Below are 27,431 nucleotides of genomic sequence, written 5' to 3' on the forward strand. Positions count from 1 at the left end.
AGGGCACGTTGTCCTGGGCAACCTGCTCTAGGTGAGCCTGCTTGAGCAGGCGGGTTGGACCAGAGGACCTCTACAGGTCCCTTCCAACCTCCACCCTCCTGGCGTGAGCCTGTGCTTTGGTTTCACTCCTAAAGCACCTGAACTCAGCCCTGATACCTGCTGGAAGGATGCTGGGGCAAGGCACGATCCCAAACTCATCCGAGTTTGTCCCCGAGGACTCATCACAAAACCCCATCTACCTAGTCCGGAATATCGTATGGCAGACACACTCAGAAGAGAGAAAGATCCTTTTATTGCGAACATCAACTGCGGTGGGGGGCGGGCCTGGGAGTCACAGGGCTTCAGCCAGTAACAGGGAAACGGCACCTACAACGACAGAGTCAGAGAGCACTGATAAACCCACAAAGGCAGGAATAGGCATGACTCGGTTCCCCTTTCTTTGGGGAACACCACTGACGAGGAATTGTTCATAGCCCAGAAGAGAGAGCTATGGCTGGCATCGACCAGGGGACGGCTCTGGCGCCTCATCCCCACGGGTAATCCCCTTAGAGACCTGCGTGCGTGCAGAGATACACAGGGCCCTGGTGCCACACAGCAGGGCTCGATGGGGAGCCCCTGGGGAGCGGCCACGGAGTTATTTCCAAGCCCTGCGCAGCACCGTCCCTTGCCAGCGGGTCGGACTGACTTGGAGCAGTGCTGAGAGTTGGGAAAGATGGGAAGCAGAGCCTGGTACACACCTGGGCTTCTTGACCTGCTGGACCTTCCTGCTTCTTTTAAGTCCCCATCTCTTTCTCTCTTCCTTCTTTTCTTTTCTCATTGGCATTCCCTCTCCTCTGCCCAGGCCTGTTTTCTCTTTCTTTTCTTTTGGTTTTCCTTTTCCTGTGGGGAGCCTAAAAACCTTTCCATCCCACAGTATGATTAGGTAGGTAAAGCCAGGATCAACTAGAATCAGTTCTTGATTTACCCAAAGCCGACTCATTTTACCTTCTTTCCTCTGAAACGCTCTTTAGTCCTTCTGTGCATCCCAGGGAGTCTACTGTGGTCCCCAGGGTGGTTGGAGCCAAAGCAACGGGTGCCTACAACAGAAATGTCAGAGTCAGCAGGTGGCAAGGGACACCCTGGAGTAGCAGGCGACTGTTTGGCAAAATGCTGCCTTAGCCCTACAGAGAAGATCCCTTTGGCTGGTTTGCATTAGCCCTTTCTTCCAAGGGCCTCACTTTGGAACACAGGGCTCACACGGGTGTGTGACACTCAGTTCGTTTCTGGCAGCTCAACAAACACAGGGATACCGTGTCTCGGGTAGGAGGGTGGCTCCTGATGGAGCTGCCATACCTCTGCCGTTTCGGACTCCGCCACCGCGTCTCCCCCAGCTTCTTTGAGGACGTCCAGCAGAGAGGCGGGTGGTGCGTGCAGCAAGGCTTCTGCCTGGTGGTCCCTGTCTGCTCTGCCTGCAGGGCCACTTTGCTCTTCCAAATGCAGGTCTAGAAAGGAAAAGCATGTGCAGCAAAGTGACTCCTTGGAAGTAAAGCACACCTAAAGCAAAACCCACTCAAAGCCCTACACCAGCTGTCTTCTCGACGTTGAGGTATCTGGTACCCCAAGCCCCAGCCTGTGACAGCCCTCGGTTCCTCCTCGTACCTGCGGCGCTGTCCATGGGTGCTGGCGACTCCCCGGCTGATGGACAGGAGTGGCCAGCCATCTCCTCCACAAAGATGTCACCGCAGTATTCAATGAGAAACGCCACCAGCACGTTCACCTGCACACACCAAACCCTCGGTCTCAACCCAGGTGCCTGAAAATGTATCACGCAGCCTTTCCCACTCCCGACCCTTGCCTCTGCGCAGGCGGCTGTGGTTGTGGGGCTGCTCTTGCAGGCAGCCACCCCACCAGCATTTGCTCAAGAGAGGAGGCAGCCAGGGACCTCTGAGCAGCCAAGCTCAGATGGGCCGGCAAGGCTGCAGCCAGCTGCTCAGTACAGCGCACCTTCTCAGTCACTGCCAGCATGGCCTCGAGGGGGAGCAGGTCCTCGTTAGGTGGGCTCAGCAGATTTGGCCCAAGGCAGATGGCCAGGTTGCCAGCGGTCATTCTGCTGCTGGAGGCGTTGTGGCCGATGTGCTGGAGGAGGGCCAGCAGCCGCTTGAGGAGGAGGAGATTGGCTCCAGGCAACTTCTCGGCCACCCTGAGGGAACAGGAACTCAACGTTAATAGAGCAGATGTTGCCCACAGCCGTCCCCGAAGCTTGCCCAACGCGGGTGGGTTGCGCAGCTTTCCCGGTGCTCTCAGCCAGCGGTCAGTGCTCCTGCGCTTCAGGAAGGAAGGACGGCGTTGCTTCCCAGCTCCTCACTTCACCCGAGCCCAGGCAAGGGAAGGCTCCCTGTCCATGCCCTTTCCCCCAAAATCTAAGCCCACCCCAGCAAAAGCAAGCTGTCAGAAGACACAGCTTTTTAAGGAGACCGTCCCTTTTCAGGCAAGTCCTAGGCCTCTACAAGTCCCTCCTCGAGAGGCAGGCTGCTGCCCACACTTACGCTTTCAGCTCTTCAACCTTCTCCTCCTTGCCGCTCTTCTGCATTGCTGCCATCCAGTCCTCGTAGAGGTCTGTCACGAGGAGCTTGGCAGGGATGCTTCGGAGGAAGTCCTGCAATGCCAGGGGCTCCAGGTGAGCCTCTGAACACTCCAGGCCAGGCAAGAGCTCTTCCAGCTGCAGGTCAGAAGCGCTCACCTTCAAGATGACGGCCAGCAGCAGTGCAGGCTGGCTGCCCAGGTCGACATCCGCACCATGGTCCAGGGCCTCCCGCAGCTCACGAAACTCTGTCCCGCTGGCAGCTCTTCGGAATACCCCTTCTGTCGACGGTCCTTCCTTGTGCAGGACAGCCAGCATCTCCTGCAGGAGGGGCAGGAGGACAGTTGCTTGGCTGAGAAGCTGCCTTCCAACAGCAGTGACCAAAGCACTGCCCCAGATCCTGCTCCTTGCGCCCCCCAAAAGGGCAGGCACCAGAAGCGTCTTCTGCGGGGAGGGGGGGTGAAGAGACCAATCCCCCATCCCCGGAGCTCCTGGGGACACTCACCTCCCCTCTGGAGCAGCCGGAGGGAGGGCTGGGGACCCGCTGCCCAGGCTGGCTTACCTGGATGGGCTGGGGCAGGGAGCCGTCCTCCCCGCAGAGGGCTGCCAGGGGCTGTCCAAAGAGCACCCCGCGGCAGCCAGAGCCTGCCTGCTCTGGCGCCTGGGCAGCGGCCGGGGTCCTCCGCAGAGCAAAGGGCCAGGGCAGCCCCATCCTCCTCCTCCTGCTGCTGCTGCTGCTGCTGTTCCCTCCTTCTGAAAAGGAAAACGGAGCAAGAGCGTGTCAATGGAGACAGCCGGGCCAGCACTCCCGGAGCCTGCCCTGCCTGCAGCACGGTGCTGAGTGGCGTGGCAGGATGGGCAGGGAGCCAGCAGCTGGAACCACAGCTCCAGCTCAGCGGCTCCAGCTCGGAGGCTCCTGAGAGCCAGCGTGCCACCGGGGCAGCCTGTCCCAGCCCTCGCCCTGCCCTCCTCCAAGCTGTGGGCAGCAGCAGAGGCTCCATGTCCCGACAGAACCACGTCTAGCGACCGCTGCCCAGCACATGTCCTTTCTTGTCCAGGTGACGTCCTCCCTTGGGGTGCCACACCTGCTTGGCGACACTGAAGGGACAAGTGAGCACAGCTCAACCGTTTGCAGGACAATGCGTTTCTTTCCAGAACTCACCTGGTGAGCGGCAAAGTCCCCCAGCTTTGATAGACGGGGCTGTCGGTGGCCCTTGCTTGGGATGATCCTGCAAGAAGCCGGCTGCGCTTAGAGAGCAGCCCCGCAGCAGAAAGGGCCACCAGCGAGCTGCCACCCGGCACCAGCAGCCCGAGCGCGGCAGAGCTGGGACCCTCTGCCCTCCCGGGCTCTCTGCGCCACACGGCAGGTTTCCCCCCAGCGCCGCCAGCGAGGATGTGCTGGCATTCCTGGTGGCTCCCTAAGCCTCTACGCTCCCCGAGTGGCACCGTGGGACCGCTCTTCCCTCCATCCCTGCCGCACAAGCTCACCTCGCTGGCCGCAGACGCCGGCACAGCCAGAGGCGGGTGAAAGGCAGCCATTCTCACCTCTGCCTGGCCCTCCATCAGTCTCTCTAGGCTCCTGGCGCTGAATGTCCTCCACTGGGCAAGAGAGAAGGAGCGGAGGAAGGTGAGCAGCGATGCCTCTGCTGCTCGGCTGGAGGACCAGGGCTCAGGGACAAAGCCCAGACCGGAGAGACACTCACGGCGTGGCGGCGGCTCAGCTCCCTCTCCAAAGGTCTGAGGGAGGGCAGACGGGTCACTCGGGCTCTCTTTGCTCCTCCTGGTGTCCTGTGCACCGGGAAGGGACAGGGAGAGAGCTGGCTGAGCCCCAAGCTGCCCCTTCTCTCCTGTGAGGCAGCTCTGCCCGAGAGCTGCCCGCAGCCGCAAGGGCCCGGCTTACCCCAGCAGTGTGCCCACCCACTGCTCCTTCAGTGCCTGGGAGCTGCAGAAAGAGAGGAGAACCAGCGTCAGGCCCCGCCGCCCCCCAGCCCGTGGGCAGAGGCGGGCGCCTGCGCAGCCCTGCCCCATTGGGGAAGGACACAGGGGCAGGACGAAGCCCCGCGGGGCAGGACAGACACGCTGCCCAAGCCCTGGCTCCCCGTGTCCTGCCAGAGCAGCTGCTTTTGCCCTTCCCTTCTGGGGACCCAAAGGGCACCAGGGGATGCAGGACCTGGCAATGCCCCCATCCCTCCCTGCCGGCGTGCTTCCCGCTCCCTGCCCAGGCTCTGCACGCAGGGCAGAGGCCGTTCACAGGATGGCGTGGGCATGGTTGGGAACCTCTCCTGCCCGGCCATGGGACGTGGCACCACGACTCACCCAAAAGTGGCAACGCAGGAGCTGGTGGGCCAGATGAGGATGATGGAGGTCCTGTCCTCATCGCTGCCTTCCTCCTCCTCTTTTTCCTCCCCCGCTGCCTCCTTTCCGCCTGCTCAGCACCCACAGCTGGTCCAGGGCCAGGCGGAGCTGTGGGCGCAGGGTGGTGCCACGTCTGCAGAGAGGAGAGGCAGGCGGTGAGCTGGAGGTGGCCTCCTGGGGGTCCCCCCCGGGCAGAGCCCCGTCCCCCACCTGCCCTTGGGACGGACATCGATGGGTGCATCCAGCACCATGGTCCCGGGGCCTGGGGCTGGTGCCGGGGTGTCCCTGCCCTGGTGCCAGGGCCAGGGATGGGGGAAAGGCAGCTGGGCTCTGAGGGTCTTACTGCAACTTGGCGATCACCACTTCCTCCTGGAGGAGGAGAAGGCGTCTCTCGCTCCTCTTGCGGCCCCGGGTCAGCCGCACGTCCGCGCTCAGCACCGGCTCGGCGTCGGCGAGAGCTTCCCTGCAGAGCAGAGAGCGGCGGGCATGAGAAAGGCCGCCGCTGCGGGTCCCGGCCGTGCCCGCGTGTCCCCGAGGCACAGGGAGAGCCCACCTGGAGCTGCAGCAGCAGTTGGCCTGGCCCATCCTGCCCGGGAGAGGAGGACCCTCGCCGCGGACCGAGGACGCGGGCCAGTCGGCGACAGCGGGGATGGGAAGCGAGGTGCCGGTGCCGGCTCGGTGCTGCTCGGCCAGATCCTGCCTCCTCCCAGCACTCCTCCGTGCCAGCACAGCTCTGTGCTGCTGTCTCTGGTGGCCGTGGGCTCCAACTGACCAACATTCCGAGCCCAACGGAAAGTGGGAGGGGCACTGGGGTGAGAGTTCTCTCCAGTATGGCCATCTCTGCCTGGCACTGGGGAGCCCAGGGCTGGATGGACACAGCAGAGGGGAAGGACCACCTACCTCCACCTGTTGCCAATGCTTTCCCTGCTGCAGCCCAGGATGCAGTTAGCCTTCTTTGCCCCAAGGGCACTTTTCTGGCTCTAAGTCGGTCAACTTGGCGTCCACCATGACCCCAGGTGTCTGCACGGCTGCTTTCCAGCTGGGTGTCCCCCAGCAGTTACTCGTGCAAGGGCTTGTCCGTCCCCAGGTCTCCAGGACTTTGCTCTTCCCCTTGTTGAACTACACGAGGTTCCCGTCAGCCCCTTTCTCCAGCCTGTCAAGACCCCCTGATTGACAGCAGGACCCTCTGGCGCGTGAGCCTCTCCTCCCGGTTGTGTGCCACCTGCAAGCTGCCTGAGGGTCCACTCTGCCCCATCTCCCAGACCAGGGAATGTGAACAGGTCCCGTGTGGTGCAGTGCAGGGCGTGCAGACATGCACTCTGATAGGCCATCACTTGTCACAGTAGGTTCAGAAATTTAGCTGGGAAAATCCATATTGGTTTTGGTATTATTGACACAGTGCTTCCCCTTTGTATTCCTGCAAGCTATTAAAAGGTGTTCAAAATGTCTCCCTTTTCATTTGAATGTCACAGCTCTTCACAGTGCCGATGTTGTGTGTAACATTGGGTCAGGTTGTACTCTCACATAGATCGTTAGATAGTATGTAGCCTAGATTATTAGGTAGAAGATAGCAGATTATCTGCATTAATTGTGCTAACACCAGCAACAGGAGGTTGCGTCTAGCTCTTGAGACGAAGGATAAAAATCCAAGGTGTCTACTGAACTCAGCGGGCTATTGATCAGCAGATTGAATTCACCATGTTCAAAAAAGAAAAGGTACGCGAGAAAGGCACATTCCATCTTGACTGCTACAATGCCTGTTTTGGTAGGTATGAAGATATATTATCCATGCCCCTCCCGCCACCCCCTTCCAAAAAAAAAAGGACTAGAGAAAAAAGATTCAACTTCTAGAGCAATGGGGCTTTTAATAGCCAAGTAAATTTCCCTAGATCATTCCCATTCAATGAGCCACTTTGTCTGACATTCTGCCTCTACTTGGTACCAACAGAAGACTCTACCTGTGCCATGCTATGGAAGATGTAGAATTCCTCTCTCATCCAGAACTTTCCACCTACAACCAAAACCGTGGTGAAGTTTTCCTCCACCTCAACCCCTCTCTGGTGCCTCTTCCCCAGGGAAAGTCTTTCCTCTGTCACTCTGTGATCATAGCTGGTCACGGGCAATGCAAGCCCCAAGCCTCAGCCACCGTCCGAGGCCACCAACCCCCTTTAGCCATACGCAAGATCTCAAACTCCTTTTCAGCTGCAGGAGAAGGGTTGTTAGTAGAAACGGAGGCACACGGCACAGTGTGCTATTCCAGAATAGCCACAGCGGTTAAAAGCTTTCCGTGTCCTGCATTGGTGGTTTTCAGGACCAGCTCCTGGGTGCCGTTGCACGAGGCTAGCGATAGCTCTATTTCATGTAGGTAATTCAGGCTTAATCCTTTGTCCCCACAGGCCCAGCAGCACAGAAAGTCACAGTGGGCTGTGTTTGAGCAGCCTGCTCCACTGGACTTGTGGCAAATGGCTGCTTCCCTGCTCTTCTGTTGTCCTCGTAGGGTCCTGGTCAATGCAACAAGCGGTTTTCCCTGGAAATGACCATCGTGGCTAAAGACAGACTCCTCCTTGTGGACGACAGCCAAGCTGTGGGAATGTCTCTGGTGCACATGCTGTGCCAGCTTTCAAGCCCCAAGAGACTGGAACTGGGGCAGGTCCAACAGGAAGAAAATTTGCAATTGTTACTGAAAGAGGGGAGCAACCACCGGCACTGAAGAGCCATTCATATCCTGCCAAAAGCCACAGGGAAATGAAATGTGTGGTGAGCTTAAGGCAGGAATACTCCTGTCCGTGGAGCAGCACACTCGGTTATTAAGGCTTTATCACACTTGGGTGATAAGGCTTTATCCTTGGCTCTCCCGCAGTGCTGACCGCTGTGGCTGCTGCCTGTTCTTTCCTGCCACGCTGGCTGCACCCACCTGTGGGGCTGTCCTTGGGAAGGGCACCAGAGCCGAGAAGCCCCCTGGGAGAGGGGCGGGGAGAAGCTCTTCTCCAGAGATTTGCCAGAAACTCTCCAGAGCATCCCTTTTCCAGCCCATGAGATGCTCTGTGTGACAAGGGAAGGTGCCTGTTGGTCCAATGGATGAGGCCCTGCAGGGCTCCCATCAGGGTCCTTTGACCTACCCATCTTCCAGCCGCCACTCCAGGGGCTGGGGGTCTCAGGAAGGGCAGAGCCCTGTCCCCCACCTGCCGTTGGGACAGACATCGGTGCATCCAGCCATTAAAACCTGCCGAGGCCAGCTAACTAGGAAAAAGAGATGAGCCACACTGCGCGTGCCCAAAGGGCGGACACTATGTCAATGATAACATAAATAAATATATGATTAGAACAATATAAGCTTGCCTTGCTGTAGGCAACGGTAAGCACGCTAGGAGGAACTAACCTCCCCGTGCATCCAGCGCTGCAGTAAAGAACACCTGCTTTCTAAAACTCCAAAATCGAGCCTCAGAGAGTTTCTTCGACCGGCTTTTTCGGTTACGCACCCCTACCTCTGACTGGCAGGACAGAAGAGAAGATCGCTCGGGCACCTGTCCCTTTCACTCCTGCCCCCAAGACTCTCAAGTCCTGCTTGACCTTGCCCGTGTTTTGCTTTACCGTATCCTGGTGCCCGCATGGAAAAGGAGCAGGGGACAGCAGTCTGTGCTTCGAACCAGCGTGGCAGCCTCCCCGCGACATCCCGGAGCACTCCTGGGCGGTCAGCACCACGGGGCCCTCCTATTTCTTCCGGCAAAGTCTCAGCTCCTACTCTCTGCCGCACAGCGCAGCCCTCGCCTGCTCTCTGCCAGCACGCTCCTAATTCTCTGGCGACCTCGGGCTGCTGGGCAGGCTTGCACGGCCGCCAGCCAGCTTGGGGTGGCCATCGGGGCTGCAGCCCGAGGCGGCGGGTGAGCAGAGCGGGCAGCAGCCCCGCCGCTGACAGGGCGCGCTGCCCTTCCCGCGCTAAGGGCCACTCCCGCCGGCCGGCGCTCCTCAGGGGCAGGTTCTTCGCGCCTTCCCGCCCCGTGCGAGGGACCGCCGGGGAGCGCCGGCACCCCCCGGCTCTCGCCCGCCGCCCGAGGGTGCCGGGGGGCCCGAGCCCCCCTCAGACAGCCGGCGGGGACCTCGCAAGCCTCGCCGTCCTCCATCTGCAGAGGTAGGGGAAATGGCCGCCTCACGGCTGCGCGGCGGAAGGCGCCGAGTGGCCCCCCCCGGCCTGGGCAGGAGCCAGAGGCAGCGCTGTCCTCTGGGGGGCACCTGGTCCCGGCGTGCCAGGGCAAGGCGCCTGGAAATTGGGGAGAGTTGTCCGCAGGCTTTCTTCCAGAAGGAGCACGGTTCTCCTCCGTCGGCTTCTCTGGTCAGCGACAGCGTTTCATTCCCCTGGGTTTGGGGGGTTTTTTGGTGGCTGTTCTCCTTGGCTTGCTTTTCCTCTGCTGTGAGTGAAACGTTTGGGATTGCTTCAGGGATTGCCGGGCCACAGCAGGGGTGAAGAAGAGGGGTAAAAGGCGTCCCAGAAGCCACGGAGGGAGGGGGCTGAGCCCTGGGCGGGAGCAGCTGTCGGTCGGAGAGCAGCAGGTTGCTGCTGGGGAGGTTTCACCAAGCGAGGAAGTGGGGGGTTTTGCCAGTTGACTCGTGTCCTTTTCATTTCTTCCTGGCACAAAAGCCCCGTGAATTGTTGCGAAAGTGCTAAGTGTTGTCTGCTGGTACGAAAAGCAGCGATTTCTTTCCTAATCACCACAGCGGCTGGCCAGAGACGCGCGTGTAACAAAATCCAGGAATTGCGTTTTAAAAACTATGTCCCAGAATGCAAAACCCCACACCGTTTGTCTTCAGTTCTTGGCAGAGACATGTGCCGGGACAGCCAACGTGAAAACCGGCTTTGATTTGGAGAAGGAGCGTTATGAAGCAGTATTCAAAGGGCTACACAAATTATTTCACGCAGGACTTGCACATGTTTCTGCGATGTCTGTGGTGGCCCTTCCTGGCATCTGCTAGGCTGTTACCAACCGTGAAGTCCAGGAGATCCACATTTTGACATCTGTCTCGGGAATGTAGGAGCCAGGGCATGAAATGCCCACCTGTGACTCTTCTTGAACTTGAGAGGAGGTAAGGTCTGGATGCCCACAATGTGATGCCATCCCTTCCCTTAATGAGCTGACAACCCGGATCGGAACACCCCTGGTACTTGTTGAGCTGTGGGTGTACGTTTCAGCGGGGGATCATCGTGAGTTTGTGGTATTGCAGGGAGGTGCTTTTGAATCTGGCTACACCTGGAATATATTTTTGATTGTATGTTCAAACAAGCAAAGAAAACCTCATGGGGTGGCAGTGGAGTGATGAAACTGAACAGGTTCTCTCTCTTCTTGTTGAGGGTGGTTTTGGTTTTTTTTCTCCATATGATGGAATACAGAAAAATGGGCTCAAGCCCTGACCTGAGCTCTCAGCAGGGATACCAGTCTTCCCTCTGAACAGAACTGGCTCACTGATGTGCAGAAAATTGCAAATTAGTGGGACTGCAATTGAGAAACAGCAGTGCTAAAGGTGGGTGTGACTTGTGCGGTAGAAAAGATGCTCCTTTTCTAGGTGGTGGAAAGCATATTCTGCTTTCCCTGACTCCCACATGGCCCCTTTGTTTCCAGCAGGCTTCCCACAGGCGCCTCTGCAAGCCTGTTCTTAGGTGCAACCGAAAGGCGAATTTTCTCTTTATTATTCCCACACCTCAGAGGCAATTCTGCTTTCACTGAACTGAATGGAAATTTGTGAGTAAAGATGATGTTTAGATTTGTCTGCAGTGCCACAGTAGAGTTTGCGGGGCCCTGCCCATCTTCAATAAATGTCAGCTTTGTGTTGTGGTTTTCACTGGAGTGACAGCTACTGAATTGGAGAAGACCCATGGGAGAAAATAAACTGATGACAGAAGTTCTGAACGATGGGCTTGGGAACCACAGATGTGCGTGTTTATGGAGGACATCTCTTTCAATCTCCTGAGAGGATTTTTTCCTCTCATAACTTGAGTAGGATGGAAATCTTTTTGGTCTGGTGGATTTGATATTTTTAACGTCACTTTTTACTGTGTTGCGAAAAAAAATGCACGCAATCTTACCATTTACATCCCACAGTGTTACCCGCTGGTCAGAAATGTCCGAGGCTTTCACATCTATTCCGTACCTCTGCTAACACTGTGTCAGTCTTGATCTGGTCGAATGAGAGCAGCTACTGCAAATAACGTTCTCGACTTCCCCATCTCCTCACTCTGGTTTTCCTCTGTTTCTCAGGCATATGCTTTCTCGAGACTGCACCTAGAGTCCTTCCTTATTCCTAAAGCATCTGAAAGTTCTGTTCGGAGTCACTTGCTGTAAGATTATCTCCTGAAGTCATCGCAGAAATATCTAAGATTTTGTAGAAATTCTTTTGAGGCTCAGGAAGGTATGATTCTTTTCTTATGCTCAGTTTAACAAAAGTCTCTGTAGCCTTGGTCTCATCTTCTTTAATGCTACATTTGAGGATTAGTGGTTCTCCCAAGCAGGGTGCCCTGCTGTTGAATTAGCCAGGCACAGCACAGAACCCTTGGTCTGGCCACGGCGAATACTTTTTTGGATAGGCTCAGACAAGCATGGTGAGTTTATGTTGTTTCAAGGATTTGCTGCAACATCTGTGCCTTCTTTGACCCAATACTGCAAGCCTTTTAAAGCCATACACTTTTTCCCCCCGCCTCCAATGAACCAGTCCGAGACTCTGTAGAGCACAGGATTATTGCACTATAATATAAGGTATTAATATAGCAGCAAAGCAGTCTTCCTTGCTGGAATACCTACCTAGCCTTCCTACCACAATAACAGTTTCAAAATGTGTGTACTGGAATGAAAATGCTCATAAATGCAACATGAATATTTGCTAACTGCAGGTATTTTTGCAGTGCTGATCCCTCTAATATCGAGGCAGATGTAACGATAGTCACCCGTGTACTTCTATGAGTCTGTGCAATGTTTAGTTTGTTAATGGACTGGAGAGTGATTTCTGATGATGATTCATGCCTTATCAGAAAGGGGAGAAGTGGATGTGGAAATGGCAGGAGAGACTGGGAGCTTAAGTTTCTAAATACGGTAGCATCTGACAGTTCTTCCAGTCTCCGTGGAAACTGTTTGGGAGCAGCGCTAAGCACTGGATCTCGGTGAGTGGTCAGAGTAGAGTGGGAGAAGGCACCGTGGCTTTATTCAGATCTTCCCTTCAGTTGACTTAAGTAAGAGTGGACAAAAACCCTATTGTAAAGAAGCACCTTTGCACCTTCCTCCAGACTTTGAGGGGTTTTGCCTTTTTATTTATACTAATGTGCAGTCTTTAAAATATTTTCCCCTGGAAAAGTATATCGATCTATGTGTTTCTTACTTATCGAAGTGTGTTAATATTAACTATTAGATAAAGAAGCTCTGTTGTATCAGAACCACTAGACAAATATTGTCACAGAACTTTTGGAAGTGGTGGTATAATTTAACTATGATTGCTCAGACAATCGTAGCAGGTTATTTTTATCAAAAGAATTGGTGCTGACTGGGAGTTGCTAACACTTATGGAAGCTCATTTTATGAAGCATAAAAGCATGGGTAAAACAAGTGTGTGAAAGGTGATGGTAGGATGGGATTCAATGTGAGCCTTACATGCCAGGTGAGATTTCCTAAATCAGACAACCAAGTAGATGGCTTCCTTGTGAACTGGTATGCATCTGGGATTAATTTAGGGACTAATGCCATTGGGATTAACTTTGGGACTAATGCCATTGCCCAGTTGTGGCCTGATTCTGCATTTCCCTTAAAGGCATTTTTAAATAGGAAGCTGAGGATTCAACTCAATTTGTACAAGTCCCTGTTTCCTCTGAGAAAGACTAAGTTTTTGCTGTAAAACTAAAAGATGCCCAAGCTGAAAGAGCCTTAGATTTCAAACAAAATCAGTGTTTTCCATGGGAATCAGCCACAGACTCTTTAAAGATGTTTTTGTAGAGCCCTTCACACATCCTCCGCAAAACTACTCCTTTTTTTTCCTAAACATCTCTATTGGCAGCGTAATTTCGTCAACTGCCAAAGCACCGTTTTGAAATGCAATTGCTAAACTGCTGTGCAACTTTGGACAAGGCATCTTTAATTTACTTTCTGTCAAATTCCAACAAAGTGGGAAAAACTATTTCTTTTTCTCTGTTCACATTCTGAATGAGAATAGCATAGTTCAGCTGGAAGGGACCTACGAGTCCCTACTAGTCCTCCTGCCTGACCGCTTCATGGCTGACCAAAAGTTCAAGCATGGTATTAAGGGCATTGTCCAAATGCCTCTTCAACACTGACAGGCACGGGGCATCCACCACCTCTCCAGGAAGCCTGTTTCAGGGTGTGACCACCCTCTTGGGAAAGAAATGTCTCCTCATGTCAAGTCCGAACCTCTCCTGACAGTGCGGTAGCAAATGTCCCTTGGTGGATTGGTAAGGAACGGTGAGGAAACCATGCATGCTCTCTGCATCTCTGCAGAGGGAACCAAACCCATGCCTTTCACCTCTGGCATCACCACAACCAAAGGAATGTCTGTGCCATAAATGCCCTTATTTACACAGGCTGAAGGGACAGATCAATTTTGGCACCAACGCACAAAATGGCAAGGAGAGTACCTCTCTTAATCTCTCAGTACTCAAAATACTAAATCCTAAAGGAAAAGGAGACTTGCCAGGGTTTGAGATAAGATCTGAACATCTTCCCACAAACCGAGGTAGGCAAAGAACTCTCAGAAAGGTTCAAGTCACAGATGAGCTGTGGAATAAACACGGCCAATGGGTGCGTTTAGCAGAGGAGCTGTGCAGCTTGCTTTCAGTGGGACAAGGGGATGTGACGGCGACAGCAGCAATGGGCTATTTTGAGAGTTTGGAAGAGCTGTCCTTTGCCTGGCTGGGCTGTGGTCACGGATCCAAATGTTCTAGGTCTGAATACGACCAACCTTTCCTTCCACCACACCAGTGTAAACTCCACTCACATGTTTTTAAAAGCCTGTGTTATTCCTTTGGTGGTCTTTTGGCACCGTCCATCCCAGCCTAGGGCTCTGGTTACACTTTGGCTTTCCTCCAGGCTGAAGCTACTGAAACCATTCTCTATTATCCCCCTGGAAAAGGGTTTGTGTCCCTGCTCCTCCTGGCTGTGGGGCCACATAGGCTTTAGCTCTGGCACAGAGAGGGGACGGCTAATAGAGGTGGTCTCAGGGCTGCAGGCTTGGTTTCTGCTATGGCCTGAGAGAAGAGGAACAGCACCAGGCTTGGCTTTGGGAGCCGAGTGGCAGAGCAGGCGTCAGGGACGCCCAGCAGCTGGGCCCAGGGCATGGCCACCAAGGGCAGGGAGAGACTCCCGGGCCTCCTGGGCACAGGGACTGCCTCGAAGCCAGCACCACAAAGGCTTTCCTCCGAAGGATGCTGGGCCGAGGGGCGGCGGGCAGGGCTGCGCACGGGGGCCCCCTCACCCCCGTGTCGCAGTGCCACCACCCGGCAACGCAGCAGTCACAATGCCCCGGGGCAGTATAAAAGGGGCAGCCTCCCCTGTCCCACCACCAGTCTGCCGGGCAGGCGGCCCAGAGACATCCGAGACCAAGTCCGCGAGGAGCCGCTGGAATGAGTTGGAGGGGGCTGAGGGAGGACCACCGGAGGCTGCACCAGGCTGCTGGAGACGAGAAGAACCACCAAGCCCTGGAGGTGCCCCAGGCCATCGGGCTTTTTTGGATGGAGAGCTGTGGCAAGACCAAGGGAATGCCTTCTGGAGGAGCACTGCGGAGCTCGCCGTCCTCGCTCCCTGCGGAACCAGTGGCAGCAGCCGTAAGAAGTGGGATGCAGAGATGTTGCCGGGGTCCCAGTGCCATGGAGCACCCGCTGGTGGCCCGAAGGCGCGGGAAGGATTCTTGCCCCCAAGGTCGATCAGGCCGCGGGCATTTGGCCACTCTCGGAAGCCCCTGAGATGGCTCCAGGTTGAGGGAGAACAGGGCTCGGGCATCTTCTGGGAGGCGTGACCAGCCTGTGGGACCGGGAGGCAGGTCTTGCTCACGTGCTCAGGGAATAGCCGATCGCCAGCTCTGGGGTCAGGAAGGAATTTTCCCCCAGGGCAGATTGGCACTGGGCCCCGGGGGTTTTTTGCCTTCCTCTGCAGCACTGAGCAGGACCGCTTGTCAGGGCTCCTCCCGTCCGTTGGGGCTAGGTTACTGCCTGCTGCTCGTGCACCACGAAGATGGCCTCTCGTGCCCTGCAGCTGGGGGGGAGGAAGGCTTTTTTTCCCCCACGGTGGGCTAGCAAGTGTCCCCGGGGGTTTTTTGCCTTCCTCTGCAGCACTGAGCACAGCCCCTCGCCAGGGCTCCTTTGGGCCGTTGTGGCTAGGTGCCCGCTGCTCGTGCTCCACGAAGGTGGCCCTCGTGCCCCGCGTCCGGGGGGAGGAAGCTTTCTCACTCCCACGGCGGGCTCCAAGGGATGCTCCCGGGGGGTTGCTTCTTGTCCTCTGTAGCACTGAGCACAGCCCCTTGGCAGGGCTCCGCCGGGCCCTTTCGCCTAGGTCCTTGCCTGCTGCTCTTGCACCTCCCTCCAAGGCACCGCTCGTGCCCTGGCTCTCTCGGGCTCTCTTGCCCAGTGCAAGTCTGGAGCGGGAGCGAGCTCTGCTCTTCCCTTAACTCCATTTCCCCAGGGGTTCTGGCTTGGGCAAAACAGCCCGCGCTTGGAAGGGCTCCAGGCTCGCTGCCCCATCAGGCGCTGCCACTTTTCACCTCTCCCTGCATGCAAATCAAGCGCAGGGCCGGCACGAGAGCGCCTTGCATGCATCGTTGGCCAAGAAGCACAGTGGCGGAGCAAGTTCTGGAAGGCAAACCGTATGCTTGTCATCGCTACGTGTCATACTTTTGAGAATACCACACACCTCTTCGTCTTTATGTTTGTCATCATTGTCTTCTTTTGTGTGTGATCAGTCCCAATCCTTATTCTTCACGTTCTTACTCTTCAGGAAGCAAGGACTGCTTGGCCTGTATTCCTGCTGCTACTTTCTGCAGCTCTGTGACTTGCCTTTGCCAGGCTGCAAAGGATGTTTTTTCAAGCTCAACTGAAGAATGCGTCAGCCTGCTCCTGGCTACACAGGCACATTGTGTTAAGGCTTGTGAGCATCGGCTCTGAAACAGACTCAGAAAAAACCCATAAAATAATATTAAAAAAAAATCCTGTTTCCACTTCTAACCTTTGTGTCATGTGTCCTTGAAAGTGTTTTTGGAGCTGAAAACCCCCTGGCGTTTCAGGCAAGTAACAGTCTTGTTATTTGACTCAGGGTGAGCGCAGGGAATTGAAGTAGACTAGACTAGACTAGACCAGAACAGTTATGCTATGTTGTGCCCAGAGTTGTGCATGACAAGCTCTGACCTAGGTCTGAGGGCTCCCTCCAGGAGAGCAGCTCTCTGCAGTGCAGGTCCCAGGCCCATCCAGGAGACAAGGGCAGGGACAGGCACACCTGCAACATGGCTCAGGCAGGGACTGAAGGCCCCAGGCTGAGCTGAGACATATCCCCTGGGCCCTTGTCAGGAGGCGGTGAGGGTGGGGGTCCCAGGGGAGGCTGATCCCAGCCATTGAGGCCTATGAGCACCCCCAGGACCCTGACAGAAGCAGACTTGCATGGCTCGTATGCTCTCTTTTAGAGAGTAATGGTTGGCCACCTTGGAGACAGAGTTTTGGGCCAGAGGGACCTTCTCTCTGATGGAGTACTGTTGTTCTCAGGCTTGTGTGTTTGAGCATGTTTTTCCACGGGAAACAGGTTGGGCGTTTCTAAAAATGAGCCCAAGGAGCAAAAATAAAATCCAGGGGTAATGAACAGGTATTGCCCACCTCCAAAAGATTTGCAACCCTTTAGTTGAGGAGCATGTCCTGCTTCAGACTGAGGGCTTGATCTTGGAGCCTCGCTAGTGTCAGAAACGTGGGGTTTTGCCATCCTGTGGAAACCCAGCTGAACTGGATGAACACAGAAGACGCCCAAAAAACGTACTTCACACTTGCTTTTTGCCAGTTTGTGCGGATGGTCCAATTATCTCGAGACGATCCAGAGCTCTCGCCCCCACCAGAAGGCACATGCCTCCTTCCCACAATGTGACAGAGCCAGTGCCTAGTCTGGGACATGGTTACCCACTGAATGCCTTTTGCTAGTGCAGGGCTGGGAAGAAATGTCATCAGAGATTTCCTCAGCATGCACTGGTAGGGAAAGGAGGAGGTAGAAAGAAGAACAGCATAGCATAGCATAGTTCAGCCGGAAGGGACCTACAACGATCATCTAGTCTAACTGCCTGACCACTTCAGGGCTGGCCAAAAGTTCAAGCATGATATTAAGGGCATTGTCCGACTAAATGCCTCTTCGACACTGACAGGCATGGGGCATCAACCGCCTCTCCAGGAAGCCTGTTCCTGGGTTTGACCACCCTTCTCGGTAAAGAAATGTTTCCTCATGTCAAGTCTGAGCCTCCCCTGATGCAGGTTTGAACCATTAATTAAATACCTCTACTGTGAGTCACTTGGAATTTGTCCTTTCATTTAGACGTCATCCTATTATCTAGAGCTATGGAATAGATAGTGACTTGGCGGTGTGACAGGGGCGTACAGGCAGCTGTCTGTATTCTGTTACTTGATGACCAGTGTTTGAAGTCAAGGCCTGAAGTTGGGAGCTTGGTTCAGTAAAGTGTATGCTTCTTCCTCAGGACTTGACCTGGTCTCCCTGAGGAAAACAGATTGTTTCTGCTGACTCGCAAAGGACTTGAAGTCAGGGCTGTTACACTTTTAGTGTCCACCTGCACAAGGGGGCTGGTTTCGGAGTGATAGGACTTGATGTATAACCACATTGTAATTGGTGACTATATATAAGGGCTATCTCTGAGTGACAAGCCGGTATTTAAAAACCGCAAGAGCTGCTGAACTGAGCCAGACTAAAGCATGTGCAGTCCAGTGGCCTGTCTCAGGTGGTGGCCAGAAGCGCAGGGTTATCAGCTTATTTTTTAGAGCCTTGTGATGGGGGACGTGCCTCTTGGATTAGATAATCAAGGCCAGGGCCAGATGTGTCCCATTCTTCTGCTGGGAAGAGATAACTTTTCCAGGCTCAGAAAGAGTAGAGAGTGGAGAGAAAAGAAACGTGGCGTCTCAGGGAAAGTACCTAAGTAAGAATCTTCTGCAGATTTTCACTCAATTTTCCTTCGTATTCCAGTCTGCCCTAGTGGGACTGGGGTATCTGGGCATCCTATGACAGCAATTGCTTATGGAGCAATATAGGAAATGGCACAAACTCTTGATTTTTGTTCTGCATCCCTGCCTCTAGATGGGGAGCGTGGCCTCTCAGCTATGCAGGAATGTACCTGGGTCTTTGTACAAGGGAAGTATAACTAAAAAAGGGTAAAGGGTGCAGTGTGAGAGAGAGACAAACGTGCTTGGGCTCATCCAGTGGCGGCTGTACTTAAACTCAAGTTCAGGGGAGCACGATGAGCAGTGGAGGATTGGGTGAAGAAGCTCAAAGACAGAAGATTGCTGCTGAGCAAGGGTATGCCAGTCAGGAGAATGTCTTGCTACCACATCTGGTACCACTTCCCTGTGTCTGGTCACTATGCTATTGTGCATATGATTTATTTACTAACGGAAGTGTGCTGGAAGTCACGGTAGCCCACATGGGCAGAATCCTGTTCTAAAAATCCCTGTTCTTGTGGTTTATTATTTCCATCCATCTGTCTTAGATTCACTGCACAGAAATATGCAACCTGGACCAAGGTTTCCAGATGGATCGTTACCCTCAGGAGAAAGATGCAAGTGGGTTTGCTGTAACAGGCAATCTGTTAGAGCTACCAGAAATAAGAAATCTCAACTAAATGTTGAAAATCAGCCCGGACATTTCCAGGTTAAAAAAAAAAAAAAAAAAAGTCATATTCCAGAAGCCAGAAGTTAAGGTAACTTCATCATCTCCCAGTGGAGAAGTTTTATATACCTACATAGTTCCTCTCCCATCTGTTTCCTGATTCACAACTTTTCTGATAGCCATTTTCAGGCTCTTAGCAGGCAATTATGGGTCTATCACACGCTGTTGGTGGCTGGGTGTGCCAGAGGCCTATGTATGTGTGTATGGCCAGGGAGGCAAAGGGACTGTGCTCTTTGTACTCTGAAGACTGGCATGGCAGAGGTTGGGACAGTGAGAGCAGCCTGGAGCTTGTGTGACCAGAGCCATTTGTTCTGTGAACTGGGAGAGCTGGAGGTTATGCAGTCGGCAGAACTTATGTTGATAGTTTGAATAGATCACACAAGATTGTGTCTCAGTTTTGAGGTTAGGAATATGTTTTGCGTGGGTCTTGGTGCAAGGAAGGTGGTTTTGGTCCAGGCAGTTGCTGGTGTTTGCTCCTATTTTCCTTCATCTCCACAATCCAACATCAGGGCCCCTCCAGTCTTTAGGTGCCAACAGGGCCAGAGTTTGCAAGTTCAGTGTTTGTATCTCTGCCTCTAAATGAAATGTGGCTGATGCTCAGTAGGGTATTGAATAGTTTTGCCTCTTTTCACACAGATATTTTGCACCTGTTTCTCTGTTACAATTCCCCTGGGTCCACCTTGCCCTTCTGAAAGTGTTTCTGTAGCTGTCAGTGAGACACAGAAGCTCTGAAATCTGTGCATGGAATCAGAGCCCCTTCAGAGTGAGGCAGCAACCATCTTCAGTTGTCTGAGGGAACAAAGTGTTTTCTTTTCCACTGTAGAAGCAACTTTCCCATCACAGGGGCAAATAACCTACAGTGTAAGGATCCTTCCATAAGGAAAAGGAATCATTGGTTGTGTACGGTGTTCCTCTCCCAGCTAATGAAGAAGGACAGTGTTTGGTGTACAGTGTCGTTGCCAGGCAAACAGCAGCACCAAAAAGCCATTAGGAGTTATTCTGGGAAATGCTGGGTGGCGTATGCCTCTTGGTTATTACTTGTAAGTGAAGATTGCAGTTTCCTGCCTTCCACAAGTGTTTTGAAACATAGCTCTTGTTTCGAATGTGTTTTGTGATCTTCAGGGTATATCCAAGGACACATATTGTGCCTTTTCCATCTGTGTAATTGATTTATTACTTAATTGTAGTAACTCATTAGAATCTTAAGTCCAGAGAGACAGTCAAGTCATCCAATATTTTTTATCACCAAGAGGTTGCTGCATATTCTTGTAACTTTGTGACCCTACCGATTTGTTTTATAGGTGTGTTTATACCACCTGTACTGTTGATGTTTACAGCACGAGCATTTCAATTTCAGCCTATTAAGTTGCTGGTGTTTCCTGCGTGGTGACTGACTCTGGAGGGGATTGAGTAATCTCTGGCTTAGTAATGTGCACACTGGCTGCACGGTTCCTGTGCTTGCAATTTATGTAGTGCTGGATAAAAACTCTCAGAAGCAGAATTTGCCTCTTTATGAGGCATTATTTATTTGGTCTGAGACCTTTCTGATGTCCTTATTGGACTCAAAATCCCCCAAGAATAGGTTTTCTTATGAGGAACCTTAGCTTCTGAATGGGTCAGAAAGCCACCAGGAAAGCCTTCCTTGGGTACTATTGTGCTTCAGATCCCCGTGTGGGATTGACCTTGTGTAGGCATTTTGTAAATGACCGTGACGCAGAAAAAAGGAAGGTGCTGATAATTGCTGCTGAGGACACAAAGCCTTGCCAGTACAGGGGAGGAGCTGAGTATCTCACAGGAAGATCCACGTGACCTAGAGGATGGGGCTAACAGCAAGGGCTGAAATTAAGTAGTATGGAGTGAAAGATCATGCGGGTGGGGACTTAATAATGAAAGCTTCTGCTATAATCTGAGAGTCTGTTAATTGTATGAGGGGGGTGTCACAGCACACAACTACTGTGTGACCAGGCGAGAATAAGGCCTCTTAATGTTTGCATAGGGTACCGGTGAGGAAATGAATTGACACTGGAGAGGTTCAGTAAAGATGGGGAGGGGATATGAAGATACCTATTCTGTAAGGCAAAACTAGATGATGATGGTGTGTTTAGTCCGCAAAGTGATGGTGGAAGAGGGGCATTCAGTTCTTCCGTGGCCAAGTCAGAGGAGGATTAAGTGCCAGAAAAAAGAAATACTTCAGCTTAAAGAGGTTGCTGGTGCAAGAACAAATTGATATAAATTGACACAAATTAAATGATAGGACATAACAGGCACTGCAATCAGGTTCTGGCAAAGTCTCACAAGATGGGCAAGCACAAAAAAGAAGCTACTCTTAAGATCAAGCTTGAAAAGTTTATAGAATGACTAATGGCATTATAGTCTTCGAGAGCAAAAAGCGCTGGAGTTTCCAGAGTTGATCTTGCTTTGACTTGCCTGTAAAAAGTAGACGGGCACAGTTGTCTCAGCAGTCGCAGTACTATCTTTTATTCTCCTCAGTTTAAAGGAGAAGATTACCAGGAGATGATAGGTTAGGGCAATCCAAAGATTTTTTTACAGGAATGCTGTTCAAAATATGTGCCATTGAAGGGGAAAAGAAAGAAAAGAAAAAGAAAAATCCTAGAGAAGAGTTTATTCAGATTGTATGTTCAGTGTAAATTTATCTACGTATCTGTGTTCTCCCCTTACCTAATGTACTTTTCCTAACACTGACGAATTTACTAGCAGCGTGAAATACACAGTTAGGCTGATCTGCCTTTTGGCTGATTAAAAAAAAGAAGTCTCCTTGGAAGAATGTGTTTACTGGTGGGTAAAAAATACCTGACTTTCTTTCTTCAGCCTTTCAGCTGCTTAATGGCAAAATATAGATGATGTGCTGTTCTTCTGTCAGTCTTGGTAAGTCAATACTACGAAGTGGTATGTTTTTCTTTGCATTGTACTAGAAGTTTGACAAAGGATCTTTGAAAGTTAAATTGGCTGAGGGGGCGTACTGGTGAAATTGATACCTCCAGTGGAAAAAAGGTGGCAAGCTGTAGGAAATAGTTTAACAGGGCAGACCTTAAAAAATGAAGCCTGCTCGCAAAGTGGGCATGCAGTGGACTCACATACAAGTGATCCACGTTAATCAAAGAACTGATCATACCTATGAAGATATTTTTATAATTGCAGTGAGAGGCTCTTGAGATTTCCAGGCAGTTATGATACCAGATTATACTTTTGGAATGGAAGGAATTTGGCTAGGCCTGGTATTTTGTTGCCTACTTGGACAAGAGAGCACAGACAGCACGTGAATGTTTTGCTCTAACGGGGTGATTACAGGATGATGTCTCCTGCCTGTCATGGATGTCTTTCTGAAGGAACAGAAGTTACGTAAAAGCTACCTGCAAGTTGCTGTACCCTTCACCAAGATTTATTTGCTTGCAGGTTAGAATGGAAAATAACTTCAACTCTGCATGGTTTAGTATTAAAAAAAAAAAAAAAAAAAAAGGTGGGATGGAAACTGAAGAAGGTCCCACTCACTTAGGAGAACGAAGTAAATATCTGCAGTTTTCACACTGATAGTCTCATCTAATCAGAGATGAAAATCAGCTTAGACTTCAGCGTACAAGGGTGGAGTGTGGCTGGAGAATAAGCATATGTGAAGAGACAGCAGTACAGGAAATCTCTGGAAATACCAGAAATGGTCTTTGGTGTGGGTTGTGACTTGCTGTCTCAGAAATTCAGCTTCTTTCTCTAGCTTCATTAATTCATACCTGCTTTCTCCCAAAAGCTTATTACTACTAACAAACTTGAATAAACACAGGGTGGAGAAGATTTCAGGCCATCTGGAGAAAAAGTCTTTTCTCATTTACATGTGTCACATAGGTAGGTCTGTTAGCTCTTTGTGTCTCCAAAGACTCCTGTAAGACAACTGTGGGATATATATGCAGAATTTCCACAGTAAAAACTGCATCAAGTAAAATCTTCTAAGATTTTCACACAGAGCAACTGCAGAAATGCTCTTTGCCTCTGAACCCTTCCCCTTTGATGGCAGGGCTAAACAAACCTGAGATCTCACCTATGCGCACACCTCCTTGGTCCCAGACAATTCCCAGGCAGCAGTTAGCTCACTGGTATCAGGAATCTTGCTAGTAATGCGGGTTCTGCATCCCCAGTGCTTTCTGTCCTGCTCATTGGTTTGCTGTTCCATCTGCACCTTTGCTCCGTGTGGCTGTATGCTAGATGGAAGGGCATGACTCAGTATATGACACCGTCTGATGTTTGGAAGGCACTGACAATCAAAACCAAACCTAAGCAGCCTGGAACTGGAAGATGCTTGTGTTTGAGGGGGTTGACAACACCTGTTGTGTTGGATGCTGTGAGTCTGGGAGCTGAGCTGCCCAAACACAGATGGCGGGTGGAGTACTCCGAAACTCTTGTTGCAACATCCAGCTGGAGGGTGGCACAAAGGTGAGACCTTGTGTGCACCTGAAGGCCCTGGTGACCAGGGAGTACCGTCTGCCACCAGAGTGGGGGAAATACTCTAAAGCAGAGAATAGTGCAGTTAAAAGGCCCTCCGCAGGCTCTTTCCTCGTTGACCTAATAGTCCGCTTGACGTTCCAACTTAGACATCAGTGCATGTTATGAATTTGCCCGGGCTCTGCTGCGATATGGAGAGATACCTAAGACTGCAGAAGGGACCAGTCCGGCAGGCGATCTCTCAGCCTACCCCCCATGCAAACCGTCATCACTGAGTTAAAGACAAAGCCCGGCCGCTTGACCTTTACATATTGGCTATAGCAGTGTTTTCTGGCATGGTTTTTGATCTCACTGGGTCCAGCTCTTGATCCATGCCCCATGGAGGATGCTGCTGCCTCTCCTTCACCATGCCATCACCTCAAGCAGAGCCAGGTTTGACTCTGAAACGATGAACTGCTCTGGACCTGCCTAACTCTGCGCAGTCACTCCGGCATCTCTGCACTCAAATGTCCCGGTGTCGTGGTTTAACCCCAGCCAGCAACTAAGCACCACGCGGCCCGCTCACTCACTCCCCCCCCCACCCAGTGGGATGGGGGAGAAAATCGGGAAAAAGAAGCAAAACCCACGGGTTGAGATAAGAACAGTTTAATAGAACAGAAAAGAAGAAACTAATAATGATAATGATAACACTAATAAAATGACAACAGCAATAATGAAAGGATTGGAATGTACAAATGATGCGCAGTGCAGTTGCTCACCACCTGCCGACCGGCACCCCGCTAGTCCCCGAGCAGCGATTCCCTGCCCCCACTCCCCAGTTCCTATACTAGATGGGACGTCCCACGGTATGGAATACCCTGTTGGCCAGTTTGGGTCAGCTGCCCTGGCTGTGTCCTGTGTGAACTTCTTGTGCCCCTCCAGCTTTCTCGCTGGCTGGGCATGAGAAGCTGAAAAATCCTTTACATTAGTCTAAACACTACTTAGCAACAACTGAAAACATCAGTGTTATCAACGTTCTTCTCATACTGAACTTAAAACATAGCACCTAGCAGCTACTAGGAAGACAGTTAACTTTATCCCAGCTGAAACTAGGACACCCGGGAGGGCTTATTTGGCTGGGGTTTGTGCTGCAGGTACCTGTGATGGACGCAAGCCAAGGAAGGGTGTCTTGTAGGAGCCCAGAGACCTCAGGGCGGCCGCTCGGGCTAGCCTGGCCAGTTCCCCAGGCTGATGGAGAGGCACCAGTGTTTTAAGAGCACCATCCACTGGCTAATGGGAGCAAAATGAGGCAGGGATTTGTTAGAGTCCCTCTGTTCACGACTCTGAGTGCTGGAGCCACCTTAATCAACAGGTGAAGATTGGAGAGCAGGGGGAGAAAGCTGGAGTGACACTGAGTATGGGTCTTATGTAAAGCCAAACTTAAACTGACAACCTTAAGACTTGTCAGAAGAATGAAATTTCATGAAAAGTCTCTTCTGGCTTCAAAAAGTCCATTATAGTTTAGTTGACATTATCTTGCGAGGAAGCTGTGAGTCTCAGTTCTGGTCATGTTTTGCATCCTTTTGTGAGCTTTCGTAGCTTGATTGGTCTTGTCTCTAGAGAACAGCATTTTTAAAGAAAGCAAAGAATTGGCAAGGTTTCCGTGTGCACTTATAATATGCTCTCCTCCCTATGTGCCCAACAGTGCTCTTCCTCATGATTATTCTAGCTGCAAAAAATAAAAAGTCATGGGTGGTAATTCCTCTCCTTGATAACTCTTCTCTTTTTTCAGCTGTAGTTTAATATTGTGAGAACCCCAAAGAGCCGTCTGTGCTCTTGACTAACTGCATACCGGCTGGGTCACAGAAATGTTGAGAGCTATGCCAGTATGAATCTGAGGCAGAAAAAAGCAGGATTTTTATTCTAGGCGATACCTGTATGCAGTTCCAAATGTCAGAGGACTCCTTTGCACAGATTGTTAAATTTCATTTGATTTGCTATTAACTTTGCTCTGGGCTTCCAAAGTTGCTAGTGCATTTCCTTTTATAGGTGGAATAATCTTACTTTTTTCTTCCCGTACACGTTAATGCAAACGGGAAAAATGACATTGTATTTAGGACCTGGAAGACGGTCCAATATAAAACAGAATTTGTAAGGATGACTGCGATCCTGTATTCCTATGTACTGTTAACGGCTGGTGCTTGAATGTTGGGCAATTATACGATTCATTTATTATGCGGGACAAGACAATGTTTGCAGGTGCCTGTGGTGTGCCCTCCTGACTCTGAAAGTCAAACTGAACCAGACAGACAGGCAAACATGCAAAGTAATATATTTGGTGGCATTAAAAAAGGTATTATATATCTATGTGTCTGTCCAGCTGCTGTTACTGTGAACAGTCTTCTCTCCCTCATATGCATGAGAACTGCTGTTATCATTAATCTTACTGTAACATTTAAATTCAAATGGTTTTTCTTTCTCTCTTTTTTCTCCTTTCAGTTGCAAATGAGACAGGTGACAAAAATGCACCACCACTTTCACCATAGTAGCCTTTTTTATTTTAGCTGGTTGGCTTCTGTAGCTACTGTAGCAATGAACACATTTAATAAGTCGTTTAATCTCACATTATGTCCACCGTGTTCTTAGAGTTCATTTACAGTACTAAACTGAGGAACCATAGTACTTAGTTGGAAAAGTCCCTTACAGAAATTCAGTCTTACTGAACAGAGTTGATGCAAATTTGAAAGAATGGAAGGCTTTGTGGCCTTACTACTGTTTCAAGCACAGAAGGTTCTAACCATTTAAGTGTCACAAAGCCAGCTGAAGTTGACTACGGTGGCTACAAAGAGATTTGGGTCAAGCCTTAGTGTACGAAAAAATGTAATTAAACCGTGCCGATAGCTCCTCCATCACCTTTTGCTTCACACAGCAAGGTTAGGAACGAAAGGTATGGCTTGGGATCTGAAATAAGCGACCCAACTTTGCAGAGAGCAAAGGGATGCATCTGGTAACGTAGCACCAACTGACCATGACTTTGACCATATGAATTATTAAAAACACACGTGACAAAATATGTAGGGATGAGGAGGAGGATAGGAAATCCTGTTCATAATGCATGCAGTTTCATGTTGATTTGTGATCACTTCGCAAGACATTTAAGACAAGCAGCAAAATAAGGCTGCCATCACCTGTCGTAGCAGCTGATATTGCTGCTTCTAACAGGGTGGTTTCTCATGACATATTCTCAGGAGATGTGGGATAACAACTCTTCTATTTGCTTTCCTCTTACGTACTTACTGTGTACTGCAACGAAGGTCAACCTTTGCCCATGTGTGAGGTCTGCTATTTGCTTCTTCATTGTCTCTACTGGAGAATTAAGTCTGAATGCTGGGAAAATACTTGAAAATCTTACCTGTACAGTCTATTACAAAAATCAGTTGCTGACTTCAGAAATACCCCATTTATCAGAATATTTTTTTTTATTTTGCTTATTGATAAGAAGCCCATGGAGAATGACTACTAGCGGAGTTGGTACGTCTTACTGTTGTCCCACAAGTGGGGTCGTTTACCCGGTGTGTGAAACGCCAATATACACACAGAGCAGAGGTATTTTACTCCAATTCATGTTTGTGCAAAGTTGGGGGCTAGGTGGTAATCCACAAAGCTAGCACACCTCATGCCTAAACGGGCAAGCACTTTGTACAGTTCAGTTATACATATTCGATTTCCAAAGTTCTTCCCCCAAACTATTACTGGGAGTCGCTTATCTCACACAGTTTCTATTGGGTTAAAGTTTCCCCGCTTCGAATTAAAGGCATTAAAGAAATTAAAGTGTTCTTTTGTTCTACAGCACATGCTCAAGGGGGGGTGGGGGGGTGAGTAAGTCTTTTGGTGTGGAATTGAGTCGGTGGTCTGATCTCCCCCTGCCGCCTTTGCCTTTCCTCCGGTTATCAAAGATTTTTGCTGACTTCGTGCCTATTAGCAATTTTTCAACTTCTCGGCGCCTCCTGGGGTAGGCTGTTCCCTTCTTATCATTATCAGTCTTTTCGTTCTCCTTCAGGGGCCCAGTCGTTAGCAAGGCATGCCTTGTACATACAAAGGATATCTTATTTCACAAGACCTCTGTGGTCTTCTTAAGTAAATCACTCCTTAAGTACATCGCTTCTCAAGTACATCTTTTCTTAAGTACA

The 27,431-nt window shown here is 51.2% G+C and overlaps 1 protein-coding gene across 3 annotated transcripts in view; it reads right to left on the minus strand.

Annotated features, from left to right (window-relative positions):
• Positions 1–280: 280 nt before the first annotated feature.
• LOC115338510 (T-cell activation Rho GTPase-activating protein-like) overlaps positions 281–27,431 on the minus strand; it is a 40,139-nt gene continuing 12,988 nt past the window's right edge. The window contains exons 1-9 of one of the 3 annotated variants that reach the window (XR_003922421.1): positions 3,123–3,560; positions 2,720–2,881; positions 2,526–2,635; positions 1,984–2,179; positions 1,639–1,756; positions 1,333–1,481; positions 985–1,076; positions 738–898; positions 281–366 (exon numbers count right to left, since the gene is read on the minus strand). Coding sequence is in view for 1 of the 3 variants with exons in the window: in XM_030007109.1 (XP_029862969.1) it covers positions 814–898; positions 985–1,076; positions 1,333–1,481; positions 1,639–1,756; positions 1,984–2,179; positions 2,526–2,635; positions 2,720–2,881; positions 3,123–3,272 (1,062 nt within the window). In the remaining 2 variants the exon portion in view is untranslated. Of the gene's footprint in view, positions 367–627; positions 899–984; positions 1,077–1,332; positions 1,482–1,638; positions 1,757–1,983; positions 2,180–2,525; positions 2,636–2,719; positions 2,882–3,122; positions 3,561–27,431 lie in introns of those variants that run through there. The other 2 variants (XM_030007109.1, XR_005931951.1) reach the window with 2 other exon arrangements.

The sequence above is a fragment of the Aquila chrysaetos genome, unplaced genomic scaffold (assembly GCF_900496995.4).
Source record: "Aquila chrysaetos chrysaetos unplaced genomic scaffold, bAquChr1.4, whole genome shotgun sequence".
In the NCBI taxonomy this organism is placed as follows: domain Eukaryota; kingdom Metazoa; phylum Chordata; class Aves; order Accipitriformes; family Accipitridae; genus Aquila; species Aquila chrysaetos.